The 25,757-nt window shown below is 38.4% G+C and overlaps 1 protein-coding gene across 5 annotated transcripts in view; it reads right to left on the reverse strand.

The window, feature by feature from the left end:
- LOC104606902 (phototropin-2) overlaps positions 1-23,981 on the reverse strand; it is a 79,153-nt gene extending 55,172 nt beyond the window's left edge. For 3 of the 5 annotated variants that reach the window (XM_088890254.1, XM_088890253.1, XM_010272326.3), the window contains exons 1-5: positions 22,559-23,981; positions 20,574-21,274; positions 19,837-20,019; positions 546-637; positions 184-460 (exon numbers count right to left, since the gene is read on the reverse strand). In XM_088890254.1, coding sequence (XP_088746380.1) covers positions 184-460; positions 546-637; positions 19,837-20,019; positions 20,574-21,136 — 1,115 coding nt within the window. In that variant the 5' untranslated portion in view covers positions 21,137-21,274; positions 22,559-23,981. Of the gene's footprint in view, positions 1-183; positions 461-545; positions 638-1,700; positions 1,751-19,836; positions 20,020-20,573; positions 21,275-22,558 lie in introns of those variants that run through there. The other 2 variants (XM_010272324.3, XM_088890255.1) reach the window with 2 other exon arrangements.
- Between the last annotated feature and the right edge of the window lie 1,776 nt (positions 23,982-25,757).

Raw genomic sequence — 25,757 nt, forward strand, 5'->3', positions numbered from 1 at the left:
AATCCATGGGGGGTACAGTTTTTTTTATGAATAATAAAGCATTCCATTAAAAAAATTAAAATGGATTTACAACTGATACAGCATTTAGTTTTCCCAAGAGGCGCGAGATGCAGCCTCAAAAAACAATATTGTCTGGAAGCCAAAAAGACAAACATCAAAAGGAAACTCCAACAAGAAACTCACCCCATCAAGGAAATTCGCCCAGATTTTCTAGATTTATTGCTGAGATCATGACCAGAACTTCTTCTGGACATATCATCCATTTGAGGAGTTTCTCTGCCAGGGGTACTAAAGTTTGACAGTTCTGCAGATTTTGGCAGAAAATAATCAAGGTTAAACTTGTCTTGCTCTTCAGTCTTTGCAGGGATTTCATCATCTGCAGATTGAATATGAGCTCGTGGATGCTTCACAGTTTGGACAACCTCTGTGATGGAACCCAAGGCCTGCTCCTTCTGGCGAGCTAGTTGAACATAAAGAATCAACATATTAAATTGCAAATAAGATACAAATATATATTAAGAAGCATGTTGAATATGCACACTTACCATCATAGCGGATTAGTGACTTTGGTAAGCCATTTGGCCGCATTGCTTTGTCACTCAGACCCTCAGTGTATTTACTAACTTCAACCTGCATCCTGCAAAAAGATAATACAATTAGCACCCTCAATGTACCATACTATCTCTAGTATCTAGATGAAGTACTTAAAAACATAATTAACTATCAGCAGGAAATCAAACTAAGAAAGACACCATCCTAGAAACCATATGGTATCAATACTATAAGTTCAACAAGGCAGTTTACTGATGACCAAATACTGTAATTATCCACGTCACCAATAAAAATTAGAACTCAATCATAGTTCAAACAAATGGACGATGAAGTAAATCATGCTTTCAGATTAAGAGGTTGAAGGATCACAGGAGGTTCAGAAACATGAACACTGATAAGCATAACTAAGATGTTTCTTAGCTTGAAGAGATAACCAATGTAGCTCGTTAGTATCCACCATCTACATGTAGACCAACCAAGCAAGCATGACATCAAAACTCAAGAAATAAACTGTCATTTCTTGATAAAGAATCTAATACCAGTAAAAAGTTGAACCAACCAGGTCATCGATCATGACAATACCAAACTCAAGAACCCATCAGACTCTTTTCAAATTGAACATAAGACAGATCAGAGGAAGTTCAAAAACTTGGAAATCATTCAACACCACTAGACCATTCCTTAAAGGGGCAAATCCAAGGAACCTTAAAAATGAGTCAACTTGGACCAGGCAAATAACTATAATATCAAAAGCATACAAATAAATAGGTTCCAACAAAAGCTCTTATGTATCAGAACCTTTACAATCTAAGAAATGCATGTGTAGCCATAGAAAAAGACTACAAGTTTCCATTATAAACCTCACGAATTCTGAGTGTTCCTTTAACTTCAATCGTGCTCTCAAGTTTCTTCTAGTCCCTGCAGATATCTGTCTGTGGAGAATAGAAACAAACTACCACTCAGCCTTCAAGCGTTACAACTTGTAAATGAAGGCTCAAGGGAACATTTTGAAGAACTATGTCTCTTATCCTCTATTGTCTTTTTTATTTACATTTCTAACCATAAAACTAGGTTTAACTTCAAAAGGGTCACCACAATTTCAGTTCAGACTACCCTCCTAAATCTTGAAAATTGATCGAATGGCATACCCTATGCTTTAAAAATGAAGAGCAGATATCATTCTCTTCCATAAGTGCAGAGTCCAGATCTGCTGGAACTTAAATAAGAAAGAAACTTATGTTAGAAAAAAATAATATCTTCGTATACTACTCTAAAACAAATGTAAAATGTGTATAAAATGTATTTAATGTGTGTTAAATGTCACACATTTTGATGGGTCGTAAAATCATCCTTAACAGAAGAGCTAATCATGCATAATTTAGCTACTTAGGGCATCGTAATCTATTGTTATTATTTGAAAATTTATAAAGTAAACATGATTATCCACCACAAAAGGTAAAGAGAAATAATGTAGTTCAGAATTTGAAGAGAAGGAAGATGGGAATATATTATAAATAATATCATCTAATGGGATATTTATTTTGAGAGTACAACTTAGCAGATTTTTGGGGATCAACCACTATACTAATATCCAATTTCCCTGAAGGACAAAAATATTGAGGGATAATAAATAATTCTACTAGTAAATCAAGATGGGCAAATTTGTCCTTGAGAAATCAGGACACAAATAATTTGCCTTTTGCTGCCTTTTGTAGTAGGTACTTACACATCTTAGAGCCCACCATCCCAATTTTCTATTCCAGCTGGTTAAAGTAAGCCTTCTAGTTAAAGTAGTCGAGAGTAGTCAAGACTCAAGAAGAAGAAGAAGAAGAAGAAGAAGAAGAAAATTACAAATGGGGCCTTGAATAGGCGCCCAAATACAAAAAGGATGAAAGGACATAAATGCCCTTACATTCTCAACACTTCTTTTTTTTATGACTCATCCTAAAACATCATCAGACAGCCATGGTTCTATTAACAAAAACTGTGGGCAATGCAACATCTATTACATTAATAGAGGTAAAGGTTGTCTCATATTTTCCCATAGATGGGGGAAAAAACATTATTTGCACAAAATTATTGCATTATTTTCTTACAACAAATACAGTGATTTTCTACATCACAATATAGCATCCAGCCTTGCAATCCATTTAAGAACAGAATAACTACTTACATATCAAGGAATATCCTGATAAGATTGACTTCATCAAAATTAGTTCTACATATTTGACAATTAATAACCAATAAAGTGCATGGTATTCAAATGTTAGAAAGAATCTGCAATGTACAGATTTACAGTATTATCAGTATCTAGCAATGTATCCATTTAAATGGTGAACTTTGTTAGTAGTGCACAATTACGTATAAACATACTAGTTCTACTAACTAGTAATCTTCCTAGATTTATTTATCTTTTTTTTATCGGCAACAAAGAAATCATTCATTCATTAAAACATTAAGAGAAAAGGAGTACAAGAAATTGTAAAAGATCACTCATTATTCATCAAAATGAAGTTGTGAAAAACTAGCAAACCCATTATATAGCAAGCCCCCCAACATTATACTACAATTGTGCCCAGTACAATTTGTTGTCTTTGAACCCCTTGCTTAGCTAAACCATCTGCCAAACTGTTATCTGATCTTCCAATCCACCTTATTTGAAAGTTCATGTCTTTTGACAGCCATTTGAAGTGTCTGAATTCATTTTGCATCCAATCACCCCCTCACATTTCTTCAACCATCCACTACTATCTTCAAATCCCCTTCAATGATCAAATTGCTAATCCCCATATCTTTAGCTTTCCCAACCCCAAAAATTGTAACAAAAAATTCTGCTCTTATGAATCACATTGCTCAATTGGGCCTGAGAACAAGGCACATATAATACCATCCTCATTGCCCACACTACTACCACCAAAGTTCAATTTCATCCAGCCTCTGACTAGTGGTGATCAAATCTCTAGGGTTCTTTGATTCCTAGAGGAAGAGTCAGCAATTGCCCCCAGTAGTCACTCAAGATTGAACAGACACTTAAAGGAGAAGGAAAAAAATAAGAAAAGAAGAGGGAGAAAAGAGAGAAAGAGAGAGAGAGATTTTGATAAAAGAGAGTTGGGTTGATGTGTTTAAACAGCCGCCCCCCTCTTAAATTTATATACATAGTATCATACTTGTAAAAGGACTGAATTTCTTACATGGCAAGATAAGATATGATAACAAGATAAGATAAGATAAAGCTGAAAAAAGACTAATCCTAATCTTATCCTAATCTTATAAAAGACTAATCCTAATCTTATCATAAAGAACTAATCCTAATCATAACTTATTGCTGACATACAAACAGTGGGGTCCACATTAGTGTTCTCTACACTCCCCCTCAAGTTGGGAGTAGATGTTTGTCATTCCCAACTTGTATAGATCTGCTTCTAACTTCTTCCTTGAAACCGCCTTGGTGAGAAGGTCTACCAGCTGCATGTCGGAGGTGATGTATGGAAGACATACTTCTTGAGATGTAACCCTTTCTCTAATAAAATGTCGATCCACTTCAATATGCTTAGTCCTGTCGTGTTGTACCGGATTATGGGCTATATTGATGGCAGCTTGATTATCACAGTACAACATCAAGGGTTTCTCATAAACAATACCTAACTCCTCAAATAATGATCTCAACCATAGGATCTCAAGTACACCATTTGTCATGGACCTATATTCAGCTTCAGCACTGGAATGAGAAACAACATTTTGTTTCTTACTCCTCCAAGAGACAAGGTTACCTCCTACAAAAGCACAATATCCAGAGTAGAACTTCGATCATCAACACACCCAGCCCAATCAGCATCTGTGAAAACTTCTATCTTCATGTGATCATTATTCTTGAATAAAATGCCTCTGCCTGGGCACCTCTTCATATATGCTAGTATCCTCTCAACTGCAAGGAGGTGAGTAGTCCTAGGAGAGTGCATATACTGACTAACCACACTGACTGCATAACTGATGTCGGGTCAAGTGAGACAAAGATAGAGAAGTTTTCCAACTAATCGTTGAAACATAGCTTTATCTTCAAGGGGTTCTCCACCCTCTGTGAAAGCTGAACCACTGTAGTCGAAGTAGCAGAAAAGAGGAGAAGAAGAAGAGATGCTGGAATGTCGAACTGTACTTGCAGTCGACCATGCCTTTATTTATATATAAGTGAAGTACAAAGTACAAGAAATTACTGGGATACCCCTGATTAGTGATGGGACACCCAGAAGACTTAAGAAATAAACAAGATTAGGCCCATTAGCAAAGGCCCAGTTACAAGATAAGTTTAACATAAGAATGGGCTAATAGGAATTCTTATCAGCCGAACACACTCAAGCCTTCTAACATATCATTCTAACACTCCCCCTCAAGCTAAACATGGATATCAATCATGTTTAGCTTGCCAAGTATGTCCTTGAACTTTGTAATTGCCAGCCCTTTTGTTAATACATCTGCAATCTGCATTTCTGATGGAGTATAAGGCACACAGAGTTCCCCTGAAACAATTCTCTCTTACAAAGTGTCGATCAATTTCAATATGTTTTGTCCTGTCATGTGGTACTGGATTATTGGCAATGTTGATAGCAGCTTTATTATCACAATACAACTTGAGAGGACCTTCAGTCTTGATACCAAGCTCATTAAGGAGAGCTCTGAGCCATAAGAGTTCAGCAACCCCGTGTGCCATAGCTCGATATTCTGCTTCTGCACTTGATCTAGCCACAACATTCTGCTTCTTACTGCACCATGTGACTAGGTTTCCTCCCAAGAATGTACAGTAACCTGAGGTTGACTTTCTGTCTCCAACAGACCCAGCCCAATCAGCATCAGTGTAGGCTTCAATTCCAAGTCTGTTGTTCTTCTTGAATAGAATTCCTTTCCCTAGGCAAGTTTTCAAGTATCTTAGAATTCTTTCCACTGCTCTCCTATGAGGAGTCTTTGGTGAGTGCATGAATTGACTGACAACATGCACTGCATAGGCAATGTCTGGCCGAGTGAGGGATAGGTATATCAGTTTTCCTACCAATTTTTGGTACCTTTCCTTATCACGGTATTCCTCACCCATTGATTCTTGTAATCCATGGTTCGGTTCTATTGGTGTGTCTGCTGGCCTGCACCCCATCATGCCTGTTTCTTCTAGGAGATCTAGCACATATTTTCGTTGACATATGTAGATTCCTTCTCTTGATCTAGCAACTTCAATCCCGAGAAAATATCTCAGATTTCCCAGGTCCTTGATCTCAAATTCTGAAGCTAAGAACTCCTTCAGCCTCTTCGTCTCTTTCACATCATTTCCAGTAATCACCATATCATCCACATAAACAATGAGAGCTATAAGTTTTTCATCCTGTCTCCTTGTAAACAATGTATGATCCGCACTGCTCTGAGTGTACCCCACTTTCTTCATGGCCGTACAAAGTCTCTCAAACCATGCCTAGGGAGATTGCTTCAAGCCATACAAAGCTTTCCTTAGTTTACACACCTTCTTTCCAACATTATATCCAAGTGGGGGTTCCATGAATACCTCTTCATGTAGATCACCATTTAGGAAAGCATTCTTCACATCCAACTGATTAAGTTCCCAAGAGAATTTTGCAGCTAATGACAGTAGAACCCTGATTGTGTTGAGCTTTGCTACCGGGGCAAAGGTTTCCTTATAGTCAATTCCTTCCTTTTGTGTAAATCCCTTTGCCACAAGTCTGGCCTTGTATCTTTCAATTGACCCATCTTCCCTATGCTTTACTATGAATACCCACTTGCACCCAACAGTGCCTTTCCCTTCTGGCAGGTCCACCAATTCCCACGTTCTTGCTTTCATTAGGGCTTTCATCTCTTCATTCATGGCTTCTTTCCATCTTGGATAAGATACCGCCTCTGAATATCTAGAAGGGACACATACAGAGGAAAGAGCAGACACAAAGGAATGATAGGCAAGTGATAAATGTGAGTAAGAGACGTAATCAGCTATGGAATGCCGAGTGGTACAAGAACGAACAGGCTTACGGAGAGCAATGGGAAGATCCAAATCTGAATTGAGAGAGTCAGAATTACCTTGGATTGCAGAGACAGATTGATCTGAGTCCAACTGGTTGCAATCATGAGGTTGAGGGCCCTTCTTCCTTCTACTGTATGTAAGTATCTCTTTCTCTTGCCTGCTGGAATCATCAGGAGCATCAGCTGAAGCTGGAGATGTAATTGGTACAGCGGGAGTCTCACTAGGTCGACCCGGAATGTTATAGCTAGGAGTAGTGGAAGGTGATGAAAGGGGAACAAAAAAGAAGGGAGAATGAGAATCCTCTTCCATCCCACTAGTCTCCCCCTGAAGAGGATTCTGAGAAGATTGGAAATAGGGTTGAGACTCAAAAAAGACTACATCTCTGGTGACATATTTTTTCTTGGAGACAGGATCATAACACTTATACCCCTTTTGCGTAGGAGAGTAACCCAAAAAAATTCCCTTTGTAGCCTTAGGATCCAGCTTGGTTTTCTTTGGATCCTTCACATGTATGAAGCATGTACATCCAAAAACCCATGGGACACAACACAAAGAAAGGGGTCTTCATACCCAGTACCTTAGATGGCATCCGATTTATCAGGTATGATGCAGTGAGAACAGCTTGAGACCAATATTGCTTGGGCACATTGTGTTGGAAAAGTAGAGCTCGAGCTGTCTCCATTAGGTGCTTGTTCTTGCGCTCAGCAACTCCATTTTGCTAAGGGGTGTAAGCACGTGATGATTGATGTAACATGCCTTTGTCTTCCATTTATGAGTTCAGGGATCTTTCAAAATATTCAGCTGCATTGTCTGAACGGAATTGTTTAATCTTCTTATCAAATTGGGTTTCAACCATCTTGCAAAACATCATAGTTATCCGTGGAACTTCTTCATGTCCTTTTAACAGATAAATCCAAGTGCACCGAGAATAATGGTCAATAAAACTGATAAAATAACGGAAGCCATCAATGGAGACAATGGGTGAAGGACCCCAAACATCAGAATGGACCAAATCAAAAGGGGCTTGAATTTCATTACTAGAAATTGGATACATTGATCTGCATTGTTTTGACATTTGACACACATCACAAACTAAACTTTGACTCGAAATACCCTTACATAAATCAGGAAACAACATTGCTAAAGAAGAAAAAGACAAATGACCTAGCCTAGCATGCCACAAGTGTAGCCTAGCTCTTGACTCCACACTTTCTGGACTAGTAGTAGCAGAAGCTTGCAGTGTTGAACTGACATCTGCATCAAAATAGTAGAGGCCCTCATACTCATGACCACTCCCAATCGTTCTCCTCGTCAATCTGTCCTAGAAAACACAATGAGAGGGAAAAAAAGTTATACTGCAGTTCAAATTTCTTGTAAGCTTTGAAACAGACAACAAATTTGATGTAAGACTAGGAACATGTAAGACTGATTTAAGAGAGAGATCCTTGCTTAGGTCAACCACTCCCTTTCCTGAGATGGTGCAGAGGGACCCATCAGCTACTCTCATCTTATCCTGGCTAGACAATAAATGATATGAGGAGAATAATGAGGACATATGTGTCATATGGTCAGTGGCTCCTGAGTCAATCACCCAAGAGCTAGAATTAATGGAACTAGTTGCACTAAATGCAGAGGTTGTACCTGATTTGGCAAGAGAGGTGGAAGCTAAAGGATTGTTTTTCAGACGGGCAAATGCCCGGCTGAGAACCTCTACCTCACTAGCTGTAAAGCCCAAGGTACTTGGTCCAGAGGAATCAGCAACCTGCTTTGTGGTGGAAGAGGACACTGGCTGAGTACTCTGTGAGAAGTCACTACTGTTGTTGGTGGCAAGATTCCCACTTGTTGTGTGGCCCTTATGTTGCCTTTTTTCCTTTCTCAGAGCAGCTGGCTTCAGATGAGGGTACAAGACCCAACATTTCTCCTTTGTGTGTTTCTCACCACCACAATGGGTACACTTGAGGGACTTTTGTCTGAAAATTTGCTTCCCTTAGTGGAGACTAAGGCTGAATGTTCTCCAGATAGTTATGTTGCTTGTGTCTGGGAGTCAACCAGCATCTCCTTTCTCCTTACTTCTTCATTCCTCACCAGGTAGTAAACATGATGAAGCTCAGGTAATTCATCTCTCCCTAGAATCTATGACCTTACACCTTCATATATAGGGTCTAAGCCTGCTAGGAACTTGAAGGCTCTGCCCTCCTCAATCTGCCTGTCATGCCTCTCCTTATCCCTGGCATTTTCCCAATCCAAAATCATGTGATGGTCAAGCTCTTCCCAGAGACCTTCCAGTGTTGCAAAGTATGTTGCCACAGACATGTCTCCTTGCCTTAGGGCTGCAATGTCTTGGTTCAGCCTGTAGATTCTAGCATTATTCTTCTTTTGGCCATATGTCTTAGATACTTTCTCCCAGATTTTAGTGGCTGTAGGAAAATGATGAACAGTTCTGGCCACCCGAGGAGTCATGGAGGCTAGCAACCAAGACATAACTGTGGCATTTTCCTTGCGCCACACAGTGTATTCGGGGCTGCTGATTTCTGGTTCCTTTTTATCTCCATCCAAATAGCCTATGAGGTCACGAGAGGTAATGAACAGTCTTGCTGAGACAGACCACTCTCTAAAGTTATACTCATCCAATAGCACACTTGTAATCTGCAAGCTATGCAGATTAGGGTTCTCCAGGTTTGAGGACCTTATAACAGGTCTGTTATCTTTAGAAGAAACTTCATCGGATGGTGATGACATCCTAACTTCGGTCAAGGAGTTGTTCACAGTACTGTTGGGTGGTTCTGGTTAGGGCTGGCCGAAGTAGTCACAGAGTTCACAGTGCTGATAGCACACCAGATAGGCTTCACCTCAGAGTTCACAGTGCTGGTAGCACACCGGATAGGCTTCACTTGGACTAAACCAGTTCGGGTACAGCAGCAAGGAAAAGTCTGTAACTGAACCAGTTCACAGAGCTAGAGTAGGGCTGGTAACCGACCTGGAAATGATCTGTAACTGAAGTCGCCACAGTTCTGTAAAGGTCTTTCTGAACCAGTTCTGATGCAGATTCTGATTAGCCGAAGTAACCTCAGCAGGCCCTGACAGCTCGCAACACAGTTTCAGACTTGCCGAGACTGTCACAGTTCTGAAGCAGTTCTGTTACAGCAGCAAAAGGTGTTCTGGGCTGGTAACCGACCTGTGCTATGCAGACTCCACTTGAACTTCGAGTACTGCAACTGTAAAGAGAGTTCCCCTCCTTACAGACAACACTAGGACTGCTGAAATCAGTCCTCAACAAGGTCTGTCCTATACAGACCTCTTCTTAGCAGCCGAATAGCTGCTAACTACTAGAAACTAGTAGGACTCCAGCTTCAGGGTCTTACCTCCCTTGCGCCCTACAACCAAGGGAAACCCTAGGTCGAACCTTGTGTTGTTCTCCTGCAACTCTAGGGTTTCACAGCAGCAACCCAGATAAAAAAAAATGAAATACAGCAAGAAAGAGGAGATGGCGTCGGCAGTAACCAGGAAGGTGCTCAATGCTCTGATACCATAAAAGCTGAACCACTGTAGTCGAAGTAGCAGAAAAGAGGAGAAGAAGAAGAGATGCTAGAATGTCGAACTGTACTTGCAATCGACTATGCCTTTATTTATATATAAGTGAAGTACAAAGTACAAGAAATTACTGGGATACCCCTGATTAGTGATGGGACACCTAGAGGACTTAAGAAATAAACAAGATTAGGCCCATTAGCAAAGGCCCAGTTACAATATAAGTTTAACATAAGAATGGGATAATAGGAATTCTTATCAGCTGAACACACTCAAGCCTTCTAACATATCATTCTAACACTCTGCACTGATCTTGTGATTTTGTTCAATGGATGTGTCAATAGGCTTAACACCCAACTTTCTTGTTTCTTCCAACAGGTCAAGAACATACTTTCTTTGAGAAACAAAAATCCCATGCTTGGATCTGACTACCTCAATGCCCAAGAAGTATCATAGTTCTCCCAGATCTTTTACCTCAAACTCTTGATGAAGGAGTTTCTTAAGGGACTCAATCTCAGTATTATCATTTCCTGTTACTACAATATCATCCACATATACAGCAAGCAAGGTTAAGGAAGAATCCACTCTCTTAATAGACAAGGTGTGGTTTGACTGGGCCTGTACATATCCGAACCTTTCAAGGGCTTGTCTAAATCTATCAAACCAAGCTCTGGGGGACAGTTTTAGTCCATACAAGGCTTTATTCAACCGACAAACCTTCTTTCTTGTCGCTGTACCATAAAATCCAGGAGGCAACTGCATGTAAACCTCTTCTTGCAAGTCTCCATTGAGGAAGGCATTTTTAACATCCATCTAATACAACGGCCAAGAGTAACTGGCTGCAAGAGATAATAAGACTCTGATAGTGGTCATCATTGCTACTGGTGCAAAAGTTTCCAAGTAGTCAATACCATATGTCTGAGTAAATCCTTTTGCAACTAACCGGGCCTTATACCTTTCAATAGAACCATCAGCATTATGTTTCACAGTGAATACCCATCCACATCCAACCGGTTTCTTAGCTTTAGGCTGATCAACTATCTCCCAAGTATTGTTTCTGATGAGGGCATCCATTTCTGCTTTTATTGCATCTTTCCATTCTGGTACTTCCGATGCTTCCTATATTGTTCTGGGAATGGGAACATCGGCAATGCATGCGAGAAAAGACTTATAGGAGGGAGACAAATGATCGTAGGACAAGAACTGAGAAATGTTGTGAGTTGTAGATGTGGTGCAATGATGCTTGCCCTTACGAACTGCTATGGGAAGATCAAGATCATCTAATGAAGGTGAAGGCTCCATGGTGGGATGTCTTTCATCTGTAGTATCTGTGGTACCTGGATCTGGCTCTGTAGAAGGAACTGAGGCTACTGTGGTACCGGGATCTAGATCTACAGAGGAGACTGGGACTGGCCTACACTGTTGATGTCCAAAATCAACCTGTCTCCATCGTCTATGATAGACTCTCACATCCCTACATCTCTGATAGCCCTCCCCATTACACCCCTCTTCACTTAATGGGATAGGTAAAGGAACTTCTGACGAGTTAACCCCATCCTTACTACTCTCCCCCTAAGGAGAAACCCTTGGATAATAGGGTACATCTTCAAAGAAAGTAACATCCACTGAGACAAATCTTTTCCCAGAAGTAGGTTCATAGTAGCAATATCCCTTTTGAGTTTGTGCGTAACGAAGGAAAATACATTTTGAGGCCTCAGGATCAAACTTGGAACGATGAGGGCTAAGAATCTAAACAAAGCATGTACAACCAAAGGTTTTAAGGGGAATGGTAAATAACTACTCTTTATCAGGATATAAGAGGGTAAATGGAGATTTCATGTCAAGAACCTGTGAAGGAATCCTATTGATGAGATACACTGCTGTAAGAACAACATCCCCCCAGAAACGTATAGGCACATTGGAGGTAAACATAATGCTTCTGGCTACCTCCAATATGTGTTTATTCTTTCTCTCAGCAACCCCATTTTGCTGTGGTGTATGAGGACAGGTACTCTGATGGATAATCCCATGTTCAAGCAAATAGGAGGCTAATGGGTTTGCAAAATATTCTTTCGCATTATCAGATCTAAAAATTTTGATTTTGACCCTAAATTGGGTTAAAATCATCTGATGAAAGATCCGGGTTAATGGTGGAACCTCATCTCGAGAACGCATGAGATAAATCCACGAAAAACGAGTATAATCATCAACAAACAATAGGAAATATCTGTACCCCCCCATGGCAGTGGTATGGTAAGGTCCCCAAACATCAGTATGCACAATTTCAAAGGGAATATTACTTCTATTATTATTTAATGAATAGGTTGTCCTACAATGTTTTGCAAGTTCACAACTCTCACATTTCAAACTAGACATCTGGATAGATTCAAATAAACTAGGAAACAAACTCTTCAAAGCCCAAAAAGATAAATGACCCATCCTATTATGCCAAAGCATAGCCTGATCAACAGACTAAGAAACACAAGACCTCTTAGTCTCACTATTTTCCCAATGAGGACTCCCTCCAAGCAAATAGACCCCATTTGCCTCACGGCTAGTCCCAATCACCTTTCTTGTCTCCAGATACTAAAAAACACATCGATCTGGAAAAAGGCTACTGAACAATTCTGGTTTTTTGTAATGCTACTAACTGAAAGCAAGTTAGTACTAAGCTTAGGAACATGCAAAACCGAAGATAAGGAAATAGCATTAGACAACTTGATGTCTCCCTTGCCAGAAATAGGAAGGAGGGAGCCAATAGTAATGGACACTTTGTCTCTGCCTGAAGATAAGTGATAGGTAGTAAATAGTGACGACAAGCCAGTCATATGGTCGGATGCTCCAGAATCTATTATCCATGAATGTTCTGTATTACCTGTAACTGAGGCATGGTGAGCTGAGGCCCGATTACCTGAATGAGCAAAAGCTGAGGTAGGGGGTGCTGATGGTGTCTGAGAGGTGGAGCTGAATTACCAACTTCATTTTCTAGCTGAACTAGAGCAGCTCGGACAGCAGCTAGAGTATCTAGAGGATTGCCTCTTGTGCTAGATGAGGTTGTACTATCAGTGTTAACAGCCATATTTGCATTCCCCTTTTTGTTTCTGAGCTTTGTTGGAACTAGATGTGAATGTAACTTCCAATAGGTCTCTTTAGTATGTTTAGGTTCCTTGCAATGCTCGCATACTAGGTCCTTCTTAGCTTCCTTCTTCATGTCTCTTTCCTTATCACACTCCCAGATTTAGGCTTAACTGCTGCCAAAGCTGATTCAAAAGGTCGTTGTTGTAGCATAACTTTTCTCTTAGTCTCTTCGTTGTGCACTAAGGAATAGGCCTGGGACAAAGTTACACTGTCTCTTGTCAACAGTTGCTGCCTCACAATATCATATTCCGAATTTAGACCAGCCAGGAACTCAAACACTCTATTAGTTTCAATCTGCTTTTTGTAAATCTGTGCATCCTTCCGACTTTCCCATTCAATTGATTCAAGGTGGTCAATTTCATGCCACAGGGATTTCAAGATTGAAAAATAAACAGAAACTTGTTTCTCACCTTGCTTGAGATTTTTAACCTCACACTTCAGCTCATAAGCCCTAGCAGCATTAAGGGGCTGAGAGTAGGTTTCTTTCACAACATTCATATTTCTTTAGTTGTTTTTGCCCATAAGTAATTTCGGCTGATGTGTGGCTGCATGGAATTGCACAGCCATGTCATCACTAAATAATTTTCCTGAATCCACTTAGCATAAGTAGGATCCTCTTTATTTGGTTCCTTCACATCTCCTAACAAATAGTTCAGTTTTCCTCTTCCCCCAATGGCCATCATGGCTGATTGGGCCCACTCTAAGTAGTTTGAACCATCAAACTTTACAGTTGTAATCTGGAAGGTGTTTTCAGTCATGCCACCTGAACCAGTCCCAAAAACACCCTCCCCTTGGTGCTTGAACTCCATTCTTGGTTAGGGGTTAAGCAAAAAACACCTTCTATTTACTATAACAATCAGCCTACTGGGTCTGAAAAAACTAACGGCAGTAGGTCTAGAAGTAGAAATCAGATTCAAAGAAAGAAAAAAAAAATTTCCAATTCACTATATCACTGTATCAATCAGCCTACTAAATCTGAGAACTAATAGCAGTTGACCTGGGTACAAAACTCCAAAAACAAAGATCAGAGAACAGAAATCTGATAGGAGCCAAACTTAAAAACAAATCTAATCTCTTATCCAGACACAGTAACAGTCCTGGATTTCAGGGTTTTCTTTTAAAACCCTAGAAAAGAAAAAGAAAAAAAATTCTATATAGCCGTACCTCACAAATTAAGCTATCCTTGTTGCTGCCCTCAAGAAGGAATAAGACCTTACCCAGGAATTTCTGAGAAAAAAAAAAAAAAAAAAAAACTGATTTTGATTCAAAAAATTCTTGCTGAAATTCTGATCGCCAACTTCAGTTTGCTCAAAACTGATCTTGATTCTGATCAACCCGAGAAACTTCTAAAACAGAACAGATATCGGAGAAAAATCTTCTTGATCGCCAACTTCAATCTTGATGAGAGAACCAAAAAATCTGATTGGCACCTCCAATCTTGACCAAAGACCTAACCTTGATCACTTAATTCTTCTCTAAGTCTTCCTGATTACAAGGAGCACTTTCCAATCCTTGGACAATTGCTGAAGACTTCTTGTAATCTCCAAGAATCAGTCAAATGAAAAAACTCAGCCCTAAATAATTCTCATGTGGCCGGCTGAATTAGTTCCACATGAGAAACCCTAGATCGAATGCTCTAATACCAAGTAGTCGCTCAAGATTGAACAGACACTTAAAGGAGAAGAAAAAAAATAAGAAAAGAAGAGGGAGAAAAGAGAGAGAGAGAGAGAGAGAGAGATTTTGAAAAAGAGAGTTGGGTTGATGTGTTTAAACAGCCGCCCCCCTCTTAAATTTATATACCATAGTATCATACTTGTAAAAGGACTGAATTGCTTACATGGCAAGATAAGATAAGATAAGGTAAGATAAAGCTGAAAAAAGATTAATCCTAATCTTATAAAAGACTAGTCCTAATCTTATCATAAAGAACTAATCCTAATATAACTTATTGCTGACATACGAACAGTGGGGACCTCCTTAGTGGGGTCCACATTAGTGTTCTCTACACCCCCCAACTCCTGAAGAAATCCTCCACCTTGAAGTCTGAAAAGAGTTTCAAGGTCTTTACCCAATGTGCAACTCTTAGAGTTATGAGATCAATCACTGCTTCCTTACTCCTCTGCTTATCCCCAAAAATTCTTGATTTTCTTTCTTCACAGTTCACACTGCCCAAATCATCGCTTCCCTTGTGCATCTTCAAAGAATTTTGCTCCTCCTTTTTGTGCTTCTCAAAACAGAAGAGTTAAACCAACCACTCTAAACAGGCAAGAGGGTTACACCTGCAACCAAAAAGAGGAAAAAAAACATTCCCAAATACAGCAAGCAAAAGGACAGGAGATTAAGAGATGAAAAGCAGTCTCACCATTCAACTTACATAAGACAGACAAATTGGGGGACAAGGACCAGTTTAATCTTTTCTTCTAAAGCACATCACAAGTATTAATGCAACTATGGAAAACTTTTTCTTATCAATAACTGGAAATTCCATTGGTAATTAAAAGGACTACATCAGATGAAAAAGGAAGAGATAACCTCTCTTATCTCTTCCCAGAAGCAAAAGATTACAAGAAATCAATTACAATTGTGCCCAAAATAGATGAGTTCTACCTGTGCCAAGCAAGAGTATATACAAATGAAATTGCACATCTTTTGACCCACTAAACTCTCACTTCCATATTCTTAGTTAACCATTAAATCTTTTTCTTCTCATTATTCAATATCCAATGAATCAGTTCTTTTTTGCAGCCAATTAACCACCAGCTTTGAATCCCCCTCAATTATCAACTTCTTAATATTTAGAGAAATTGTTTTTTTAGATTCCTTCCACTTCTGCCAATACCTCAGCCTGAAGAGAATCTCCATTTGCAGCTAGTCCTAAATAAAGAGACACCACTTTACCACCCTCATCCCTTAAGACTCCTCCAATTCTAGAGGTACCTGGATTGCCCAAGCAACTCCCATCAAAGTTTAATTTGATGAAACCTCTCTCCAGAGGGGTCTAATCAGTTGTATTAGATGGATTAACAAGTGCAGGTTTCAGCCACTTCTTCCCAATTGAGCATGATGTCATCAACTGAATATGAAGAAAAAAGATCCACTGTCCTCACCCAATGAGCCACCTTGATCATGATAATGTCTATGATATCTTAGCAAATATTCTAAAATTCCTTTCCTCCCATAACATCCAACAAATGACAACCCTAGTGCATCTCCACAACATCTTACCCCTCATTTTTGGCAAGCTGAAAGGATAAGAGGCAAATTAATCCTTGCAAATCATCTGGGAGATTTGCACCCAAAAAAGGAAGAAAACCAATACCAAATGCATGATGCAAAAGGACAAGAGATTAAACTCTTAGAGACTGTGTTTTTGGATGAAAATCTTGTGAACTCTAGATGTTGGTCAGCCTCTCCTGATGGTCTTTTCAGTTGCTCTCCTTGTTTTTAGAAATCTAACCTTGTCCATTTCTGTTGGGGTAGAATTCCCGGTGAAAGAGATTTGGTGTAAGCCTATTCCGCCTAAAGTTCAAGCCTTCTGTTGAGAAGTTTTCCTTGGAAAGATTAATACTTGTGATTTGCTGCAGAGAAGAAGGCCTAATTCTTTCCTTTCTCCTCAGACGTGCTTTTTATGCAGGATTGGTGATGAAATTCTTTCCCATTTACTAATTTCTTGTCCTTTTGTGAATTGCATTTAGGAGTTTTTTTTATTCCCTCTTTGGTTGCAGGTGCCCCCCCCCCCCCCAAAAAAAAAAAAAATAAAAAGAAGTGGTTGGTATTTTCAACCTAACTTTTTGAGGCAACCAAAGAAAAGAGGGAGGATCTTGTGAAAAGTTACAAAGGCATCAGTAGTTTGGGTGATAAGGAAGAAAGAAATGGAAGAATCTTCAATGGAAAGAATAGATCCTTGGAGGAGTTATTGGACAACATCAAAATAAAGGTGGCTGACTGGTAAAAACCTTGGAAAGCTTTCAAGTGTTCTCAGTTATGGATATCTTTAGAGCCTGGTCGGAATTGGCACAATCCTCTAGAGAAAAAGAAAATATGAGGTTGTATTGGAAAACTCCAGAAGGCATCAAAGAGGCTGAATTTTGACAGGAGCTCTTTTGGAAATCTGGGCATGGCTGGAATAGGTAGTTTGATCAGGAATTCTTAAAGGATAATATTGGCTCTTTATTCAGGTCCCATTGGAGTGGTGAACCCATTGAAAGCTGAATTGTTAACTTTGCTACAAGGTCTTCAGTTAGTAAAACAACTGGAGTAAAGACCGGTGGAGGTGGAAGGAGATTCATAATTAATTGTTTCATGGGATAATGGGAGCAGTCAAACTCCATGGACTCTAAGACATGCTTTTAGGGAGGTGGAAAGTATTGATAAGGACATAATTGCTGAATTTAAATGGGTGCGAAGGACTACAAATGGGTTAGCTGATTCCCTTGCTAAGCAAGGAGTTATGAGACAGCATTTGTCTTGGACTGCTATGTAATATTGAGGGTAGCTTTTTTGGGTGGCAGTCCTTCCTCTTTGTATTAACTTTTTTGATCTTATAATAAAATTTCTCTATGCTGATCAAAAAATAATAATAATAAGTGGTGGCAAGACTCACTGTTGGTTTTACATAGCATACACCAATTAGGAGAGAGGCACATATTTGGTCTCTGGTCTCCTTCTTTGAAGCATGCCACAGGTATTAATTTTCCCCAAAAAAGCTTCCCAACAGAAGGCCCCAACTCTCAAAGGGATAGGATGGCACCAAATCTCCTTAACTGGGAAGCACAGACCAACAAGGAGAGAGGGAATTCAAATAAGGATTTGAAAAATGAAGCGCAAGAAAAGGAACTAGCAGGGGAGAGAGACCACATTCTATGATCTTGGCTCAACGGATCCATGAAAACCCCAAAAAGGATGTTGATAAGTACAGATAGCCCATTCAAATCACCTCCCCTAACCCCCCTTCTAAATCCCAAATCCCAATTCAACCCTAAATCCGAATCAAAATGATAGTAAAAAGAGGAAACAAGCTAATTCTTGAAGCTTGAAAGAGCATAAAGAGAAGGTAACTGATCTTTTTCTTCACAATTTTTTCTGAAGCATTAAGTAGATCTAGGTCTGACTCAAGAAATCTGGTGAGAGGTTGGAGAATAGGTAAGGAGAATGTTCCAATTACTCATTTACAATTCATGGATGATACAATTCTTTTTTTGTGAAGGGGATGACATGAATTGGACTAGAAATCTGAAATCAATAATTCAACTCCTTGAATGCATCAATTCTTAAGGTCAATTTCAACAAGAGTTGCATTGTATGAGTAAAGAGTCAATCTGACCAAGAGGGAGTTGGAGGAGTTAGCAGCTGTGAGGGGGTGTGAGATGACAAAGTGGCCGATTAAATATTTTGCTCTCCCTCTAGGTCATAACCCTAGGTGTGTCAGCTTCTGGAACCCAGTGGTGGAGAGTTTTGCTAAGAAAATTACCAGCTGGAAGAAGAATTGCATTTCTTTAGGTGGAAGGATTACTCTACTCAAAGCGACCCTTGCTAATCTTCTTGTTTATTATCTGTTGGTCCATAGGGCCCCAAGAAGTGTGATCAGGAAATTGGAGAAAATGATGAAACATTTTTTGTGGGAGCCAAGTGAGGGGAGAAAAGATCACAGATTTATTTGGGAACAAGTCAGCAAGAGCAAAACTTTAGAAGGATTTTTTTTTTTTTTGAAGATAAAACTTTATGAGGATTCAGGATTGGGAATTGGGAATATTGAGAGAAGAAATTTGGCTTTATTGGGAAAATGGCTTTGGAGGCTTCCTATGGAAAAGGAAAAGCTATGGTAAAAATTATGAAGAGTATTCATGAGCTCTCGGTAAATGGATGGGACTCAGGAACACTGGCTAGGGCTTCCCAGGCTTCTCTTTGGAAAGATATCAATGCACTGCTGCCATCTTTCCTCCCTTACATCAGGTATGAGGTTTGTAACGGAGTTGTGTCAAATTCTGGGAACCATGGAAAACTTCCCAGCAAAAAGCACCAACTTTTGGAGGGATAGGGAAGCATCAGATTTCTTTTACAGGAAAGGAAGGGGAAGAAAAAGCGGCCACAAGGGACTTAAAAAAGGATTTACAAGGAGAAAAAAAAAAAAGAAAACATCAGGAGTAAGAGGCTCAACAAATTGGACACCAAGGGTATTTCTGACTCTCTAAGATTCCTAATGAAGCCCAAGTTCCAATTCAGCCCCAAAGAAGGATGGTGTTGGATATTACACCATAAAAGGTTATAAACTTTTGTATATTAGACCATAAAAGGTTGAAACTATCACGTTTTGGTTTCCAAAACCCAAGAAACTAGTCGCAATCCAAGATCCACATTACCAGGTTCATATCAACCCCCCTGCTTATCATCAAACATTAATTATTGTTGTATAGAAATAAAATTTAGAACCTAACTCCATTCCTTGGAAAGTTTCTTCAAGTGTAGCACTGCGATCCTTAATGTTATATGGTGGACATGGGATCCATCATCCTTAATGCTACATAGTTAACCATCTGATTAATGGAGAATCTCTGAAAGCAAAACAGACACAACAATATAATTGAAATGCAGTCATAACATCTCACCCTATATATTTGATAACTTTCCCAGTGTCATCTTTTATGGGTGTAATTGTTAATAGATTCCAGAAAGGTGTGCCATCCTTCTTGTAATTCAAGAGTCTTCCACAGTAGCTTTCCCCAGTTTTGACTGTTTTTCGTATTTTTGCAACTTCATTTTGATCTGTTTCAGGTCCCTGAAGAAAGCGGCTGCAAGAAGAGGAAAAAAGGAAGGGAGTTACATTCTGTTAAATAAAAGAATTGAAAACAGCATCCTCAAAAGAGGAACTTGCTTCTTTAGTATAAGAGCAGTGTGTACATGTAGAATATATTAACTTATTTAGAAGCATTAATAAGCATTCTTGATGGCATCCTTCCGTAGTCAAAAATGGAGAAAACTGCACTGGAAGTGGGCTGAAATGAGGTAGATTTTTCTTGTTGTTCCTACATATGAGATCCCTACTCCAGATACTTAAATTGGTCTAATGACTTGGATTTTAGAATCATTCTGTTCCATTTAGAAGGTATGGATATATGCCCAAGGATCCAGAAAAATGACCATGATCAATTGAATTGACCATTTATTTTCAAGATCTCCTAGGCAAGAACATAAATGGTTCATGACCCATGCTTGAGTCATGTGCCAATGTGCCATCTGGAACTGTCTTACGATCTCTCACATGACCCCCTTAGGTTTCACAAAGTAAAACAAAGGTTCTAGCCTAGTTTCAGAACAATAGCAATTGATGAAAAACACCCCTTACCAGTTTCGTCCAATAACCTCCTTTGAAGAATAACCAGTCATGGTGAAAAAACCAGCACTGGCATACATTATAGGGCAGTCTGGCTTTGTTGCATCTGATACAACAAAAGTCTGTTGTAGTGTAGCCAATGCATCCTTCAGCTCTTGAGAGACCCTAGGAAAGCCAGATTCAGAACCCTCTTCAGATGTTCTTGTAGATTCGGTGGTTCTATCTGATGAATTTTTGCTTCGGTCTCCTGATGACCTGACACCAATGGCTTTAGAATTACCTATTCCCATCTCTGACTTAACTACAAGGCCCCACTCTGCAACCCTTTCAGCCATGCTTGCTTCAGATAAAATCTGATTACGATTTGAATTTTGTTCAACTGCTTTATTTGACTCCAAGAGATCAGTGTCTCCCTGCCCACACCCATTGTTCTCTGGTTTATAGTCTCTTTCAAATGCCATCCACTTATCAGTAGGTTCTCTACCAGACAATGTCATCAATTCACCCTCTTGTATGTGATCTGAACTCTGGAATTTAACATGTGCACTCTGACTACATTGTCCTACATAATCCATTGCTTCAAAGATTTCAACTTACTGTCCTTGATTTCTATTACTAACTGACTGACCCTTGATGTGGAGGAGGATAATTAGAAGGGAAGGAAATAAGAGCTTGCTGCAGTTTCCACTTTAAACTGTTAAGAATAGAAGCCCCTGCCAACAAAAAGTTTCTCTGAATTAGAGAGTAAAGAGAAAATTTCACTAGCATTCTGTCAATTAATCATCTAATGATTGAATTATGAAATTGCATTGCAGGTGGGAAAAGAATCTGATGGAATCCAAGTGGAGAAAATTTAAAAAAAAAAAAAAACTAAGAAGTTCATCAAATGCAACTGGAGAAAACTAGATCAATAAATTGTGATCTCAAAGAACTCTACCATAGACAAGTTAATATTCATCTTAAGATCTTCACACCAGCAATGACAACTGGAAAAAGGAGTGATGAAATTTCTCACTGGAGTCATAAGATGAAACAAAAATTGCCACAGAGATGAGCAAATATCTGAATATACAAAAGAAAATGAATGAAAAACAAGTATCCTTCTTAAACTTGGAGTGTGACAACATATTTTTCAGTCTTTATTTTAAGGATAGAAATATAATAAATGTCCACTGGAAACCATAAAATCAATCTACAGAACCATTAAAAAACAGTGAATTATCTGATAATTAAACCAGAAACCACAAAATATCAAAGAAATCAAGTTGAAATGGCAAAGGTTGTACAAAGTCACATGAACAAAATTTAGGAATAATCATAATTTAAGACTACTAAGATGAAACTATGCTCCAAGGTTAGTTTACCAAATTTTCATTACTCCTACCCAAATCATATTCTGTCATAGTGAACAGATGGCAAAGATAAGTCCAATAATATCAGGACCTATCAGAATCCTACTGAAAAATCATTAGCCTACTGAGATTGCATGAAGACTGGAATGTTCTCCCAAGATCCCACCAAGAAAATCAAATTCTACCACAGCTTAAATAATAAAAATAAATAAAATCTTTTTTAGTAGGAAAAAAAAACTCTGAGATTCATTATTCTACAAAACCACATCAAACTATTTTGTTGAAGTGCTATTCTAAGATCCTATCCGTGTTCAAATTTATCACAACTTGAACAATGACAAAAGAAAATTCTGTGTTCTAGTAAAATCTACTGAAGAAAAAAATCCTACTAAAATTATGGCATAACACTCTACTGAGACGATATTCTAACATTATACAATCAAGAAAATGTCAAATTCTACCACAAGCTTAAACAACCCACAAAAGAGAAACACATTTTTTAGTAAAATTTAGTGAAAATTCAACAGTACGAGATAAACCGTAACCAAAGAAATGATTTCCAGAAGGACCAAAATTCAGCTTGAAAGAAATGCAATAAACTCTACTGACAATTAAGAGAAGAAACTAAGAAATGGTGAAACTCACAGTTTCAGATATGATGTAGGATTGTTACGTTCATCAAGGCTCTATAGTAAGTCCGCCCATTCAAGCTCCAAATGATTCAGTTCTTCAAGAACAAGTGTTAAGCAAGTAACTAGTTCAACCCTCAATGAACCTTCAAGTTCCTCTGTAATGTCCTCCAAACGACAGAGAATGGAGACACTGTTTTGAGACACTAAATGCGACTTCGAGTTCCGACTGTCCCAAGGAAAAATATAAGAAATAAAACACGAATCGTGGTCATTAGCTATAACACGTCGATCGTTAAGGAACATTCATGGCCGTTTATCTCATGTTCAGTATCTAAGTCTCACCTTGGTGGGTGTCTTTCTCATTTTTCAAGAAAAGAAATTTAGAATTCCCTTAACCAAGAGAAACGAAAGATGATATTTTTCCTATTTACGCGATCTTTTGTTGCGTCGACCATTTTTCTGAGGCTGCAAATGTCGTTTGAAAAATTATTACTAGATAATTTTTGCTACCCACTTTTTGTTTTATCTTTTCCTCCATTTATTAGTCTCTCGTGAATGAGACATGAAAGAGTGACCAATGAACCTAGAAAATATGAACATCTGGATGACTTTGGATAACACATCAACATATGGTACGGAAAGCTTGATTGATTGATTCTCCTTTCTACTTTCTACTGCGCGATGACAAAATCTTTTTTCCATCAATCTTGATAACAAACAAAACAACAGTGATGACAGAATCCCAATCCATCCTCCTACCATCGGTTGGAGCTGCACCCTTATAGTATGAGTACACCCACCTGGGACCCCACCTCCCATTTCCCTGATGAGTGGAGACGCCTCCCAGCTCCCACACGCCCGTGACGACCTTGTCATGCCACCATCACAACGAGCATCACCATTGATCAATCCTACAATTACAACTCATAGAGTCCTATAGTCATAGGTGAAACAGCTTCTACTTCCTGTGGTTGATTAGATGCATCCCAATCCAGTATACCCATGAAGCAATATTGGAGAACCCAGTCCAGCGGAAGCTTCAAGCTGCCTATAGAAAACCCTAACGTTGCTGTGCTCGTTCTCAGGGAATTAAGAATTTTGGAGTAAATTCCACTCTGCTGTTGCTAAACTTTCGGACCCAAATAGTAGAACCCGGTCATTAAAATTCTTAACCCTATTCCAATAATCCAATTCTTTCGTAAGACTTCACCTGAGTTGGATAAGAACCATGCAGTTACTACTCGGAAAGCATTTGTATTCAGAAAAACGACCACAATAATCCTGAAAGTGATGCAGGAACCAATCACAATAATTTCACCAGGAACCCTTCATCTAAATATTAAATAGTACAACAACCGATTTTTCAAATCCTTAAGAGAACCTTGTATGGCTAGTATTCATCTTACGACCAACGCTTACCAGCAATCCAAATGCAAATGCAGTCTAAAAGACCAACACCGCGCTTCAAACTATCTTGGCTGCCAGGTGAGCTTGCACGTCAAAGTCCAATTATCCTCGCAGAAAGTGGGCACCGTGGGTCTTTGGGTCTACAGTCTACAGGTGACAGGTTTACTCTCTCTCTCTTAGCTTTTTTGGGATCTTATGGATTTATATTTTTAAAAGAAAAAAAAAAAAAAAAAAAAAAAAACACAAGAGATGAGAGAGAAATTGAAAACAAAAACTTAAAAAGACCAAAACCAAATATATTAATGTATTACTAGCATGGTCGCAACTAGCAACACAAATTTTGATATTTATGGTCTTTAATTAATATTGTTGAATAATTTATAAATATTAATGCAATTTTCAAACTAAATTAAATGGTTGAAGGCATCAAAAGGCAAAAGCTTGTATAATATAATTGGAGTATTCTAAAAATCCCTAGTTCAATAATATAGGTTTTGGGGAAACTACATTCATCCACACAGACGTCATTCCTTGAAAATTGGTGTTATTTGTCCTATATGATATTAGAGAATGTTATTCTAAATTTTGAATTTTATAAATGGTTATTTTACCATTTTGTCTCTATAGTTGATTATCATAATGGATATTTATATTATTGATAGTTAACATTATTAATAATAAAATTTTAATAAAGTTTACATAATAATTAAATATTGATAACATAACATAAAAATTAATATTAATATTTAATTGTTTTAATATTATTTAGTAATACAATAATAATACAATATTATGAAAATAATATCATTTTAATAATAAAATAATATATTAATAATAAAGTAAAATTATTAAAATAAATAAAATGTTAATATTATTTTATTTTAATATTCTATGTTATTAAAATAATAAAATTCTCAAGCTGGCAATTTAAGAACATGTGAGAAGGGATGTAAATTCTCTCTTGGTTGTACATATGTATGTCAATAATTTTAATTTTAAAGGCAAAATTTTTCTAACAATGTCCTTTTTTTTACATAATAATGTTGAATTGATTTCAACACTTGAATCTAAGAAATAACAACATTTGACAAAAAAAAGTAAACAAATCAGGCCAATCCAAACCAACCCAATAAACTTAGGGTTGACGTCAACCCAACCTAATCTCGCCAGACTTGCACCGAGTGCGGCCACTTTGGCCACTTTGTGTGTGAATTTGCCAAAGGTTAGGACCCTAATGAGTCTATTCCCCACAAGACCTAAATAGCTAGGAACTACCAATCTAACCAAATCCAATCTATTCTCCCAATTCAAAGTTGAAGATTGAAAGTGTCGAGGTTTTTAAAATCGGATCGGACATGGAACCATTTCTTGGGACTGGTTCCCGGGTTGAACAGTCTAACAGTTTGGTTCGAACGGATGATGCATTTTGACAAAAAAAATAATAAAAATAAAAACGATCAAAAAACATTGTCAGGGTCGATGGGCGACAGTTCAACCTCCCGAGTCAGTGGTTCAATGACTAAATCAACAGTTTTTGGCCAAAAAGGATTAATCTAGTTCCGTGACTAGTTCCCTATTTTCCAGTATAACTGTTTAGTCCTGTCCGATTTTAAAAACAATGTAAAATACATCCTAAACTTTAAACTTTCAAATCCTCAAATTTTGGGGAGACAGCAGAAGGATTAATTCATCTTGATCTTGCAATCATAAAGCATGCTCGGCTAACAAACCCTTACAATATTGAAATCCAAAAGCAAAGCACGTACTGCACGAAGGGTCTGTTCGGTTTGCAGGAATTGAGGTCT

This window comes from Nelumbo nucifera, chromosome 6 (assembly GCF_055504915.1).
Source record: "Nelumbo nucifera cultivar China Antique chromosome 6, China Antique-T2T, whole genome shotgun sequence".
Taxonomy (NCBI): Eukaryota; Viridiplantae; Streptophyta; class Magnoliopsida; order Proteales; family Nelumbonaceae; genus Nelumbo; species Nelumbo nucifera.